At 40.8% G+C, this 14,190-nt stretch overlaps 1 protein-coding gene across 5 annotated transcripts in view; it reads left to right on the top strand.

Annotated features, from left to right (window-relative positions):
* The window catches only part of PLEKHS1 (pleckstrin homology domain containing S1), a 29,566-nt gene extending 16,426 nt beyond the window's left edge, over positions 1–13,140 (top strand). For 3 of the 5 annotated variants that reach the window (XM_081863087.1, XM_081863088.1, XM_081863089.1), the window contains exons 7-15: positions 213–320; positions 902–1,006; positions 2,104–2,187; positions 2,639–2,742; positions 4,790–4,990; positions 5,690–5,791; positions 9,062–9,197; positions 11,499–11,578; positions 12,376–13,140. In XM_081863087.1, the coding sequence (XP_081719213.1) occupies positions 213–320; positions 902–1,006; positions 2,104–2,187; positions 2,639–2,742; positions 4,790–4,990; positions 5,690–5,791; positions 9,062–9,197; positions 11,499–11,567 (909 nt within the window). In that variant the 3' untranslated portion in view covers positions 11,568–11,578; positions 12,376–13,140. The remainder of the gene's footprint in view (positions 1–212; positions 321–901; positions 1,007–2,103; positions 2,188–2,638; positions 2,743–4,789; positions 4,991–5,689; positions 5,792–9,061; positions 9,198–11,498; positions 11,579–12,375) is intronic. The other 2 variants (XM_081863090.1, XM_081863091.1) reach the window with 2 other exon arrangements.
* Positions 13,141–14,190: the final 1,050 nt, after the last annotated feature.

Here is a 14,190-nt window from a genome sequence, read left to right as displayed (position 1 = left end):
TATTCATTTGTTATTTTCACCAATATATTGTTTTTTTTCTTGCATACTTTCCTCTAGTATATGCATTTTTGTAAGCCTTCTTTGGCTGGAGAACTAAATAGCAATATTCATGTAAAAGTCAATTTCAAAAAATAGTTACACTTTGGTTTCATAATGTTTCGTAAAGGTTTTAACTATGTGAAATTACTCTGTTGCTTCATTTCTTGACCCAGAAACCAGAAATGAGAGGTCGGTCAAAATCTTCACCAGCTTGTCTTGATGAAGTAGCTGCTGACATCATCAAGAAGGAACCGTGTCCTGACAATGAATATGAGGTGGTTGTTATATACTGTCTTTTTCATTTTAAGGGTGCCTCCAGGCTGTCAGTATTTCAGGGGAAGGATTTCAACGGCATACAAGGAAACTTAGGTTTGCGCAATTAAAGTGCTCTGTTCCCCTGGTGCCACAAATCCATCTTTAAAAAGAAACAGTTTTTTGGCAGTAATTGGAAAATGCATTGAAAATTGAGGGATGAATGAATGGGAACACGTGTAAACACCATTCAAATAAGTCAGGCTGAATCCAGGATAGGTACTCACTGTCATATAACTTCCGCACAAACAAATCAGAATGAAGACTAGGTATAGCCTACGTCATTATTGGGTAAGTTTTATGAAAGAAAATCAGGATGAATGTGCAATAAATAGCATGTCTGGACAAGTGCTAAAAATAAAATTAAAATACTATTCCTTTTCTTTTCCACACCCATAACAATTTTAAAGTAGAACCACAACTCAAGTACCTGATTTTGCTTAAATGTGTTCTATCAGCAGAAAGAACAGGGCTAATTTCTAGTTTTAATGAATCACCCTGAAATAAAGCTATGCTTTCTTTTATTCTGTTTTGATTCGTTGCGCTGCAGGATATAGGAACATCCATCTCCAAGAAGAGGCCCTATTCAGAGCCTATTACTCAAGAATCCTCCCAAGAAGCCCCTGTTTATGAGTCACTGACAGTACTGCAACTAGTGAGTGTTGAAAGTGGGACTGGAAGAACTGTATGGATAATTTGAAGCAGCTACTGCATCACTTCCATGCATTGTGTAGTGGAGAAAGTTGCATGAGGCATTGCTCAGTTATTTTCAAAAATAAAATAAAATAAGGGTTTGCAAGTGATTAAAGGTAAAGGTACTCCTGACCGTTAAGTCCAGTCGCGGACGACTCTGGGGTTGCGCGCTCATCTCGCTCCATAGGTCGAGGGAGCTGGCGTTTGTCCCCAGACAGCTTCTGGGTCATGTGGCCAGCATGACTAAGCCGCTTCTGGTGAACCAGAGCAGCACACGGAATCACCGTTTACTTTCCCGCCAGAGCAGTACCTATTTATCTACTTGCACTTTGACGTGCTTTCGAACTGCTAGGTGGGTAGGAGCTGGAACAGAGCAACGGGAGCTTACCCCATCACGGGGATTTGAACCGCCGACCTTCCAATCGGCAAGCCCTAGGCTATGTGGTTTAGACCACAGCGCCACCCGCGTCCCTGCTAGTGATTATTTGCTACTAATTATTTCTTCATTTTCTGATCCTTCCTTTTCACACCCACTTGCCTCTCCTTGTCCCTGGCTTCCACACAGTTGCCCATAATGCTTCCATTGCAGAAACGTGCTTAGAAACTTATATCCATGGGCACGATAATATGATTATAATTATAATTATTATATTTATTTATAGCCCATGTTTTTCCCAGACCAGGACTCAAGGTGGCATGCACAAATTGAAAAAAACACAGATAAAATACAGAAAGCCAAAAACATATAAAATATAATAATTTAAAAGTAATTAAATTATAATAGAATTGAAACAATTTAGAAACAAATCTATCATAGGTCAGCGGGTTTGAGTACATTCATACCAGCTGTTCTCCATGTTGTTATGTCACATCTCAACCTGATTACATTCCTCATAAGTGTTTCACTTCTGATTTTCTTGTGGGGCAGCAGGACTTACTCATTGCTGCTTTCATTTGCCAAAAAGAGCAAGGGTTTGCATATTATCCATTTTGACCTTTCTCAGAGCATGATGAGCAAAGAATAATGACACTGTAAACATGTCTGTACTTATATTTCAGCAACACCTGATAAATCATCAACAGTCAGAGGAAAAATCCAAAATGGAGGACTACTATGCTTGTCCAACAAATATTCTAGCTACGGTAACGTATATATCATTATTTGCTCTGTTCTAAATAATGAAGTAATGCTTATATCTCTTTTTAATGTGCAGAATCCTTTATCTTGTATGCAGATTTGTTCCACGCCAGTTTAGTCTCGTAGCACTGTATAAAGCTTGCGTCATACTGAGTCAGAACATTAGTCCACAGAGCCCAGTATTATAAATTCCGACTAACAGCAACTTCCAAGGGTCTTATTCAGAGGTCTTTCACAGCCCTTGCATCTGATACAATTTGTTACTAGAGCTGGAGCTGCTGGGTATTAATCATCATTATCATTAGATGATGATGATGTATACCCCCGTCCATCTGTCTAGGTTTCCTGGTTTACAGGAATTTACATTTCAGGGTGTTTGAACTAGAGGACCCTTAGGTCCCTGCCAACTCCTTTGGATACGTTAATGTACTTTGCATATGCTTTTTACTTTCATAGCTGAATGATATGCAGGATAAATTCAGCACCACAGAAGAGACTACTAACCCAGATAAGGAAAAGGTTGGTGGTGAACCCGAAGAATACATGCCCATGGGATCCATGTGAGTACTCAAGCATGGTGCATTTTGCTCCTAAATTTATCTGAAGCAATCGTCCATGGATTTCTTTTGCAAAGCTTTTACTAGACCAGGATTCCAATCCCATCAACTCCAGCCAGCAATGCCATTGGTCTGGAGTGATTGGAGTTGTAGTGCAGAAACACATGGAGGGAAACAGGTTCCCCATCTCTGTGCTAGACCATCATTGGTTCATCTTTATTGCACCTGGGGGAGAACATTTTAATCTACTGTGGCACTCTGTTTCTTTCTCGCAACAAAGTGATGTCTACCTTTAGGTGTTATATTAACATAGCCAGAAAGATAGTATTATTACCAGTAACTGCTGGTGCAAATTGATCACTCTTGTAATCTTGTATAGATTCATTCCTTCCTTCCTCTCCTCAGAAGCAGCTGATCCTGTAGAAGCTACTTTGTCTTAACCAGTCTGTGCCAATTTCCAAGCCCATCAGCCCTGGCAAGGCAGTAACGTACATGCCAACAGCAATCACATAATTCCCCCTGAATCGGCTTTTGGCATGTTACTGTAGCTGCTCAAAGATTGCCAGGACTTCTGGTGCCTCAAAGCCCTGGAAAAGGCCATAGTACAGAAGCTGGATAAACACAAAATATATTAAAATCCTCCAAGACATTGGCTGGATACACTCACGGCTCACTGCCAGTGAGTAAACCACCACACAGATTATTTTTTTTGAACTAGTAGCCTGAATTCATTGTATGGATTCTGATGCCATTCAAAGTCAGCGAGGATTCAAATAATGGTTAAGGCTTTATTCCAGGTGTTATTTTTGTGGGGAGGTAACACTATAGTCTAGCTTCCATGTTTGGTTTAGCACCCAAACTGCTAGACAGCCATCGTACCATTTTTCATGGAGCATTCCTCGGATCCTCTAAGAAACCCAGCTCATGTAGACTCAAAAGCATGCTATAGAGCTGTTTTAAAGTCCATTTCAGTGATTTGGGGTTGTCCTGGCTGAGGGCTGTAGACCAGTGTAACCTGAGTCCGCTTGTTCCATCTAGATTAGAAACCTTCAAACAATAACTATGTCCCAGAAATTGGAACAAGCTGGACGTTCCTGTGGATTGTAAGCCTTTTCTGGGCAGTGGCTGAGGTCAGGTTTCCCTTCCCCACAAGCAAGACAGACTCACAGGAACTCCGTGCAGACTGCATACCATCACTATGCTGGTGGGGTAGTACTGGGTTCATGCCTGCTGGCTCTGTCCTGATCTCCACACCTTGGTAGCATCACATGCACAGTGCACTTGTAAAAGCTGTTACTCCCCATGTCCAATCTTTACCATGTGTTCTTTGCAAAATACAGGTCTCATGACAAAGGTCTGTTTCAATCATTGGGACTTCAGTGGGGCTGAATAGAGTGGCAGAGACACATCCAAAGCCCTCCTACTTGTGCTAGCCATGGAAGAGAGGCGGCTGTGAAACTGCAGTTTTTCCCTGCACTGGCTTCAGGATGGTGCAGCAGAGAGGCCCAAATCAAGTCCAGCATCAGTAGCTGGAATGGCTTAGGAACCAGCAGATACTTGGTTGACCCTCTCCACACCATCCTTGTCACCCCCCCCCCACACACACACACCAAAACTTTCAGTTTGGGGGCTTTCCATTAGCTAAAACTGGCAGAGATACTTCCAACTGTAGGTCTGTTCATCCAGTTATATAGTGGGGCCTCTGTGGTGGTGGAGGCCCCCTGTTGGCAGATTGCAGTGGAGCCAGGACACCATCACAACATCCTAACCCCCTCTAGAATGGCAGGTTAGGGTTTCTCTGCCCATCTGGATCCAACCCAAAGGCTGGGCATGTACAACTTGAATGTGTGCTGGTTTTCTGTACAAAAAATGGCCAAAGTCTAGAGATCTGTAAGGGCTGATCTGGCACTACAATTCTGCTTCAATTCCCTCCACCCCTCCGATTGTGCAGCTTCAGTCTGCTGCCCAGGCTAAAGTTTCTTTTTTAAAAAAAAAATTATAGACATGGTTGATGCATTTCCTTTAAAAAGTAATATAATTTACTCATTAGAGTTTCAGGGGTAGCGGAGGTAAAAATTGAACCTACAAGCAATGAATTGACGACCCTTCCCGAAGGCCAGGAAGATATCATGAATCTGCAGGTGATAGAGGACAAGCCTTTGAAACCAACACCACTACCAAGGACCTGGAAACCAGAAAAAACACCGAAACTATCAGTTCTGTCTGTGGTTCAGTTGTCCATTATTCTCAGGTGTGGATATTCTCAGTGTTTCCTGTGGATAGTGATGGCTGGATACATGTGCATAATTTACATTTTCAATATATTACTAATTATGTCTGTATTTCTCACAAACTCCCTGAGAGCAAAAGATAATGCATTTCTATTTCAGTGGGTTTTCCATTGTCCCGATTTCCAAGTGATATAATCAGTCCAATAGTCAATGTCAATGCTTTGATGTTAGTTCTTTGCTCCATTATGTGAACCAGAAAAGAATACTTAACCTTTATCTCCCCACCATATGAGCCTTTTGAATTCATTCAAGTGTACATTGGACTTTGTTCCATTGTTCCACATAGTTTGCAAAGGTGCAGGGGAAATGAATCACTATGATTCTTGCTTTGACAATAATTTGATTCTGTTAAGAAATGAGCCTTTTCTTACACACTGCTTTACAGCTGTATTCTAACGCACACTTACGTCACCTTGAGTTTTGAAAGGGCAGAATATAAGTGTTTTGAAAAGCTCACTATTTTATATAAGAAGAGAAAGAAGTCAGATATAGAATGTTGTAAGACTGGTTGTGTGGGTTATCATGGAACATATTTAGACTGTTTCTAGCTCAGTACTGACGGGCAGTAGCTCTCATTAATAGCAATAACTTGCAGTGGTACCTTTCTGGTTTATTAGCCACACATTTTGGGTTTCACAACACGCCTTTCCTCTTTTCAGTAAAGTCAGAGATGACTGCAAATTGGAAGAGGTGGATATTCTCCTTCCCCGGAGTGATTTTACCAACTGCCTGACACTTGTCAAAGCTGCTGGGCGTATATGGTAAGGCCTCTTATTTTCATGCTGGTTTGTACCTTCAGCTCTTAAAACGCAATCAGTTTTTTTTGTTAGTTCCAGCAATGTCACCGCATCACTACTGATCAATTTCATAAGAGACAGCTCAAGTTAGTATTAATCAATTGACCCAAATTAAGGCTCACCCACACATGCTCCAGGCTTTCTAGGCACAGGGCTGAGCTTTCCCTTGTCCTAGGGCTTTCCCTGGGAAAACCCATGTTTTACTGCTGAATCGGAGCAAACAGCAATCTGGAAAACCCTATTGCTGTTTACTCCCACTTGGCGGTAAAATGCAGGTTTTCCCCAGGGAGAGCATTGGGACAAAAAACAACAACACAAAAAAAACAACAATACCTGAACCTGGAAAGTCTATACCTGTGCCTAGACACCTGGAGCAAAGGTAAGAGTGTATGAGACCTAAGAAGAGCCCTGCTGGATCAGGCATAAGACCCATTGAGTAGTCCAGCATCCTATTCTTACAGCTGCGAAACAGATGCCTGTGGGAAGCCTGTGGGCAGGACCTGAGAACAACAGCACTGCTGATAATGATCCCCGCAACTTGTATCCATATGCCTGTTTAGGGAAGTTTTTAATATTTAATGCTGTATTGTTTTTAACACTTGATTGGGAGCCGCCCAGAGTGGCTGGGGAAACTCAGCCAGAAGGGCGAGGTATAAATAAATTATTATTATTATTATTATTATTATTATTATTATTATTATTATTATATAGATGCACACATGCACTCATTCACACTTCTTTATTCTTGTTAGCCTGTTCTGTGTGAAATCTGCTGTAGCTCTTGCTGTTGTAGCTCATGCTAGTCTTTCTCAATACAAGTGATATAAGTGTGAAATGATTGTCCCAAAGAAGATTGTCAGAGCCCTGCCTTGTAATCTATCTAAAATCTATCTGTATATCTAACCTTTTGAGTTAACCTTTTGATCAGTCTATTTTTGGTTGTGAACTTATTTTGCATTTTTAAATAAGTTACTGTATTTAACATCTAGTAGTTATTGTTCTTGATTGTTACCCTCTTCAAGTTTGCCAAGAAATAAAAGTGGGATATAATTTTTTCAAAAGCAACATCTGTTCACTCTGACTGGCAGGTGAACAACATACCTATATTAACTTGTTTTTATACTTACTTCATATGGTGACCTGTCATTTTGCAGTGTTCAGGAGAGCTGGCTATATAAGTCAGTTAGGGGATGCTAGTTTTGCATTCCTGCCAGAGACCAGAAATGAATTTGTTAAAACACTGAAAACTGCTGCTAGGCAGTTTAGGTTTTAATTTGCAAATCACCAACTTAGTTTTTATGTAACACAAAACAGAAGTTTTAATCCCCACATTTCTCAGTATATTCTTCAGTTGGGCATTCCCATACTAATGAGTTGGTGAGGGAGTTGAAATAAAAAGAAACTTACAAGCACATAAAACTGCTCCACAGCCTTTGTGGACCACAAGATGTCACACTTTCTCTACCACAGTTTATTCCATATGACAAACAGTCCAGTGGTATTATGCTTTTGTATCCATATATTTCAGTGCAAAGAAAACACAATGCAAAGTTGGGGAGGGGGGGGGAGAGAAAAGTCATCAGTTACATACTGTTTGCAGACTCTAAGGTACAACATCAGTGAACACTGATCATATTCACCAGATAAGACTTCTGATCTGTACATGGGACAAATAAGTGAACATTGGCAATTTCCACTCCTATTTTCATGGATATCCTACAACATTCCCAAGAGGAGGTTAAGAAAGTAGAGAATTTCCATTATCTCACATATTTTGCAGAAGCAGTAAGGAAGTTAGTGTGCTTCCTAGAATATCAGTATCAGTGACTGAGGAAAGGAAGGGAGGGTGAAATGGACATAGATTAGAGGTGCCTAGAGCTCATCTCCTGCTGTGCCTTCCCTTGTGTACTCTCTAGTCCTCAGTTGCAAGTCTGACTCTCTCTGCTCTCCTTTGATGTACTTCACATGCCTGCTGCACACTGCGCACAAGAAAGTCACTTTCTCAGGCCTTGTCAGTGATGGGAGGAAATTCTTCCCAACAAGTTTCAGAGAGGAAGTCCCCCTGTCACAGAAAGCTGATGGGCATATTCAGATTAGTAGAAAGAAGGCTCCTATCAAAAATTTAAAAAATAAAAAAAAATTCAATATTTAAAAAGTGCTGGAAAGAAGGTGGAGAACAATTGCTGACTACATTTACCAAGGATAAAGCAAAGAGTAATGGAATGAAGTGACAGAAAAGGAAATCTACCTTAAAATGGCCTATCAGACCAATTCAGCAATGCAGTAAACTACTAACAGAGATGGTAGAATCTCCTGCTTAGTGCATATAATGCATGTGTGCGTGAACATGTGTGTGTGTGTTTAAATAGATAGTGCATTTTGGCATGTGACTGGATAATCCAGGGATTTCTCCTTGAATCCATAATTCTATATGAGTTTAAACTTCCAGGGCTAGGGCTATGTACTGGAATGCCGTAATAAAATTGCTCAGCCAGCCTAATAGGCCAATTATGTTAGGTGTCTGGGCTGAGATAAACAGAATACCCCCAGATTGTCTACTGGAATATATGCTGGACTTGATATGTGTACAAAGCTGGAGGCTTGAATACTTGATATTATTCATTTTAATTTAAAGATGTATCTTCCAACTTTCAGCAGCCTTAACTGCCAAAGAGCAATTTAGATAACTTTCTCCTCACTCAAAGAATGAATTCAAATGTAGTACAGTAATGTAGAATAGAAATCAAAACCACAGGGTCAAAATCATTTTGTACCTTCATTCATATGGATTGTCGGTTACTGGTTCCAGTATCTTTAGGCTGACATACTACCTTTAAATTTTTTAAAAAAACAACAACAAGTTGTTCACCAAAAGCTGTTAGCTTTCAGGTTCATAACAGGATCAGAATTAAGAATTATCTCTGGTTTCTAAGCTTCCTCTCCAAGATTTGTGATCCCGTAATAGACTGTAGATGAGTGCCCATAGATCACCCTAAGCTCTGACAGTGTATTTCGATTTCACCTCCCTGCTTGGAAGCTTTAATTGATATCTACTGCTTGATTAGATTATCTGCTTAGCTATCAATTTCATCCGGACTCTTCAGTATTTTTGGATGCCAGACTGCCAGATTTTCCATGGATACTTCTCCAGATCAGAAGCCATCACCAAAGTGAACAAGAATCCTAATCAGTCAATGCTTTTTTCCTCCTTGCCCCTTCTCCAATTCACTACAGTGTCTCCCAGTGGAAAGACCTGCATCGCTTGGGATGCATATTTCATCAAGGGGATTATATAGTGGCTGTGAACGACCTGCATGCAAAGAGCATAGATGAAATGTCTTTGTTCATAACTAGATCCACAAGAAAGGAGGTAAGAGACAGCAATTTAACTAATTAGGACCATCAAGCAGTGAATTAGTTTGTGGCAATTAGCTGTGGGGCTTATCCGGGCACATTTGTTCAGACAAAAGCATGGCTAACTTCTTCTTCTTCTTCTTCTTCTTCTTCTTCTTCTTCTTCTTCTTCTTCTTCTTCTTCTTCTTCTTCCTGCTGCTGCTGCTGCTGCTGCTGCTGCTGCTGCTGCTGCTGCATACAATCTCTCATGTGGCTACCCATATGTTGGTCTATTGTGTGCAGCCAGTAGTTTCACACCATGGTAAAAAGTGGTAGTGGATTTCCGACCCTCAGCAACCCACTTTAATTTGAGCATGGACCTTATCCAAGGAATATGTTTTTAATGATTGAGCTCTGGAACATAATGGAAGACAGTGTAACATAGGAGCCAACTCCTAGGGGCTTCGGGGGCTTCGCTCCCCCCATAAAATATTTGAGGGGGCCAAGGCCCCACCCCCAAGTTGATAGGCATTGTCATTCAAATGGTGTGCATGCACCGCATCATGTGATCAATTATGTGGGGTGAGGCTTACCTGGGCCCGTCCAATATTTTATTCAGGTTGGCACCCCTACAGTGTAATAAAACTCAAGCATCTTAATCACGTCAAGTTTCATTAAAAGCTGTTAATAAAAATAGGCACACACACACACACACCAATAATAGGTTTCATAGTAGAGTATTCATGAGCTGGGCTACCTTCTTAGAGGAACAGTCGGTTAAATGCAGTGCCAGCAAAAAATACAAGCTGTGTGGGAAGTTTAATTTGGACTAGAGCACGAGTCTTGCAGAGTGCCCAGGGACAGCATGGGCTGATCTGTTGTTGGGAAGAAAAATGTACACAATGAAGAAGGGCTGAGCAGACAAGCAAAATGAAATGTGAGCAACTGAACTATAAGGGGCCAAGGAGGCAGAGAAGACAAAGGGGAAATTATCTAGTATGTGAAAGCTGGAGAAAGCAATGGAAGAAGCAGAAGTGTAGTGGAGAACAGAAAGGTAAGTGGAAGTGATGGAAAACTGAAGACATGGTCAGGGAATTTAGGGAAGGTGGGGCTAATGAAAAAATAGCACTGGGTGAAAATTCTTCACTGATCTTGGGGACAAAGAAGACTGGTTATGTGTTGAAAAGGAAAATGGAGAGGCAATGGAATTTGTATTCATCTCCTGTTGGTTTTAAGGCAATTCCAGACCTCTCATTTCTATTGACTTGTGACCATTTCCATTGTACCTATAAGGATTAAAGAGATACTGCATCACTAGTAATCATTTAATGTGGTTCAGGTTAGGTGATCCTAGGTGATCATGGGTTAGTTGGCTATACTGGCTCAAAAACAATTGGTTTAACACTGTGAGTTCATACTCTGGTAAATGTTAATCTGTAATCTCTCCATTTGGCATACATTGCATTATTATGAAGTAGCTAGATTGTGCAATTCTTAACCAATCACCTACTCCTAGATAAGGGACACGGGTGGCGCTGTGGGTAAAGCCTAGGACTTGCCAATCGCATGGTCGGCGGTTCGAATCCCCGCGGCGGGGTGAGCTCCCGTCGTTCGGTCCCAGCTCCTGCCCACCTAGCAGTTTGAAAGCACCCCTAAGTGCAAGTAGATAAATAGGTATCGCTTTATAGCGGGAAGGTAAAAGGCGTTTCCGTGTGCTGCTCTGGTGCTGGCTCGCCGGAGCAGCTTCGTCACGCTGGCCACGTGACCCGGAAGTGTCTGCGGACAGCGCTGGCTCCCGGCCTCTAGAGTGAGATGAGCGCACAACCCTAGAGTCTGTCAAGGGGTACCTTTACCTTTACCTTTTTACTCCTAGATAACCATTTTGCCTATTACACACACAGACACACACACACATTTCTAGTCTGCCTCCCTAGCCACTATACCACACTACCTCAAAGTTTATTTGCCACTGTCTTGAAATCACTTTACCAAGAGATCTTTCATATTGTATTGGTGCTGGCAGTTGCAGGCTCTACACGCTTCTCTGTGTCTGGCTGTCAAAACCATTTGTGGAGAACCACTCACTGTAAAACCTTGGATTTCTCATGGTTCGCATCAGGATTCTGTGGACACCCAACTTCACAAAGCTGTGCGGTACTGCAATTCACCACTAAGATTAGATAATTTTAAACCTGCAAAGGTATATGGGGGAAAGATAAGTTTATGAATTGTATATACAAAGTTGCTAATCACTATTATATTAACACAATGGTGCAGGCTTGTAAATTATAAATAGTAACGTGGTAAGTGCTTATCTCTCCTTTTTTTCCCCCAAAAGGTGAAACTGACTGTATGTCGGCTTCCAGATTCGAAAATTTTACATGCTCAAGGCTGCAAATGTTCCTAATGGAGAAAAATGTAAGTGTGTGACGAACCTGCCTAGTCTTCTATGCAAAAGTCATCAACAACTCAGTTTCGTTGTAGTAAGCAGGTTTAGTTTACCATCATGAATGGAGTTTTAATCCAAGTATTCTGATTTCACTGGCTTATTATCCCATTTCCTTCTAGAACTAGATGTTACTTATACCAGTACTAGCATGATTTGGACTTTTCTATCATGCCCATTATCAGCACTAGAGTGAAAACACAGGATCCCCCATCCCCTAAATTGGAAATATACGCTATGAAGCAAATCTACAGTTCCCGCCCACATTTGCCTCATAATGATAGTGCAGAGATTTTTGCAATGGGAGATCAATGGTTTGCATTTATACTTTAACAACTGAACCACCAGCAGCTGGTGGCAATTAAAAACAGTATTGCTATATGATCTATTGGAAATGTTATTACATTCAAAATGAAACATATGAATGGTGGGTAAATAAATATAGTCTATGATGCCAAAAATCCAGTCTATGATACCAATATAGTCTATGATGCCAAAATCCAGCTCAAACTGGGCACAGTAGCATAGGTTGGGCATACAACATGTACAAGGGCCTACAGCCTATAAAACAGGAAATCAGATAACTTTATGCACGGACAGCCAGGTCAAGTAGCCATTCTCAGAACAGTGGTTCTGGAATCAGCTGATTCCAAAATCCGATCCAGACATTTTGTAAATCAAGATCAAGAACTTCAATTCCTCTGAGTTTCTTTGTGAAAAGGCAGGATCCACATGTAATAAAAATATTTTTATTTGTTACTTGTTGCAGAATCTTCATTGGCCAAGATCTTAGGTCAAATACAAATGAAGACTTGAAAACAGTGCGCACCCCCCCAAAAAAACCACTGTGAAGACACCAAAACTATGTCTCATAAAAAAGTAGCATGGTGGTGGTCTCTCCTCTTGTAGCACTCAGTGAACTGCACCAGACTGGGACAGGACTGCAAATTTTGAAATGCAGTGGTATTCAGAAGAAATGGTATTTCACTGCTGTGAATATCCATACATGTATTTAAAACCCTTTCAGAGTTTCTGCGATGCTCCAAGAACAAAGATGCTGCCATCCCACTGTGGTATCAGACATTTGTCTTTCTTTTTTCATTTCTTTTTTCTTTGCTTTTCTATTATATCATATCTTCACCACATACTGTGTTACAGTCCAACATAAGATAATAAGAAAGGAATAGCATAAATATAAGACATATGTAAGTGAATAATAATAATAACAACAACATAACTTATTCCTCCATCTTATTTAACTCTTATGTATCTTAACTGTTACTCCCCTTCCACTCTTTCCATGATTTCCTATTTGCTATCATTTTAACTGTATTTTCTTATTCTACTAGGTTATTTTCATTACCTTACATTCTCTCATGTTGTAACATCTACTGCTGAGTGTTTTTTATCAGTCTGTTACGAGTATATTCATGTTGTAATATTTTTTCCATATAACCTATATATAATGCCCAGTCTTCTTTTAGACTTATCATCTTTATTTTTTAATCTATTTGTCATACAGTCTTATGGTAAATGTTTTGTTTTTTATTATTTTTTTGCCAATTTATGGACCAAGTGCTGTTCTGATTTATTGAGTTAGTTATGCTCATAGTTAAGAAATCCATGCTTGCACATCAACCTCACCTTTTCCTTCAGCAGAGGTTTATATTCTTGTAGAAATTATTAATATCCAAAAACATATTGTGCTAATTCATGTGCAATGCTAAACCATGGTTTTAACACTACATGCACAAGCTAAAGTAAGCCCAAACAAAATCTCTGTTTGTGCAATTCCCCCATTCTGGCCAGGAAAAGGACTTTGATTCCAATTAATTTCACTTTCCACACATCATATGAACCAGTTAACATGGTTTCAAACAAACTCTAGTCAGTTTCAAAGCAAGCCAATGTCAAACCACACATTATAAGTTGGCTTGTTTGACTAACTAAAGTTTCTTTTAAACCACAATATCTGGTTCATACATATCATCAAGTGCTATCTATGAAACATAACATCTTATATGGCTTTAAAAGGGGTAGAGGACCCCTGACAGTTATGTACAGTCGCGAACGACTCTGGGGTTGCGGCGCTCATCTCGCTTTACTGGCCGAGGGAGCCAACGTTTGTCCGCAGACAGTTTTTCCAGGTCATGTGGCCAGCATGACTAAGCCACTTCTGGAGAAACCAGAGCAGTACACAGAAATGCCATTTACCTTCTTGCCGGAGCGGTACCTATTTATCTACTTGCACTTTGACGTGCTTTTGAACTGCTAGGTTGGCAGGAGCTGGGACCGAGCAACAGGAGCTCACCCCGTTGTGGGGATTTGAACTGCCGACCTTTTGATCAACAAGCCCAAGGCTCAGTGGTTTAGACCACAGTGTCACCAGCGTCCCCCTTATATGGCTTAGGCCTGGGCTATTTAAAGAATGTATTATCCCATACAAACCTGCCTGGGCTCAGAGATCTTTGAGGAAGACCCTTCTCTCCATTCTGCCACCCTCGCAGGCATGTTGATGGAGATGTGAGAGAAGGCCGTCCCAGTGGCTACTTGCAGTCTTTGGAATTCCCTTCCTACAGAGGCT

Source organism: Podarcis erhardii, assembly GCF_964252035.2.
Source record: "Podarcis erhardii genome assembly, chromosome: 5".
NCBI lineage: Eukaryota > Metazoa > Chordata > Lepidosauria > Squamata > Lacertidae > Podarcis > Podarcis erhardii.
The sequence above is the reverse complement of the archived record's forward strand: the minus strand, read 5'-3'. Positions and strand labels throughout refer to the sequence as shown.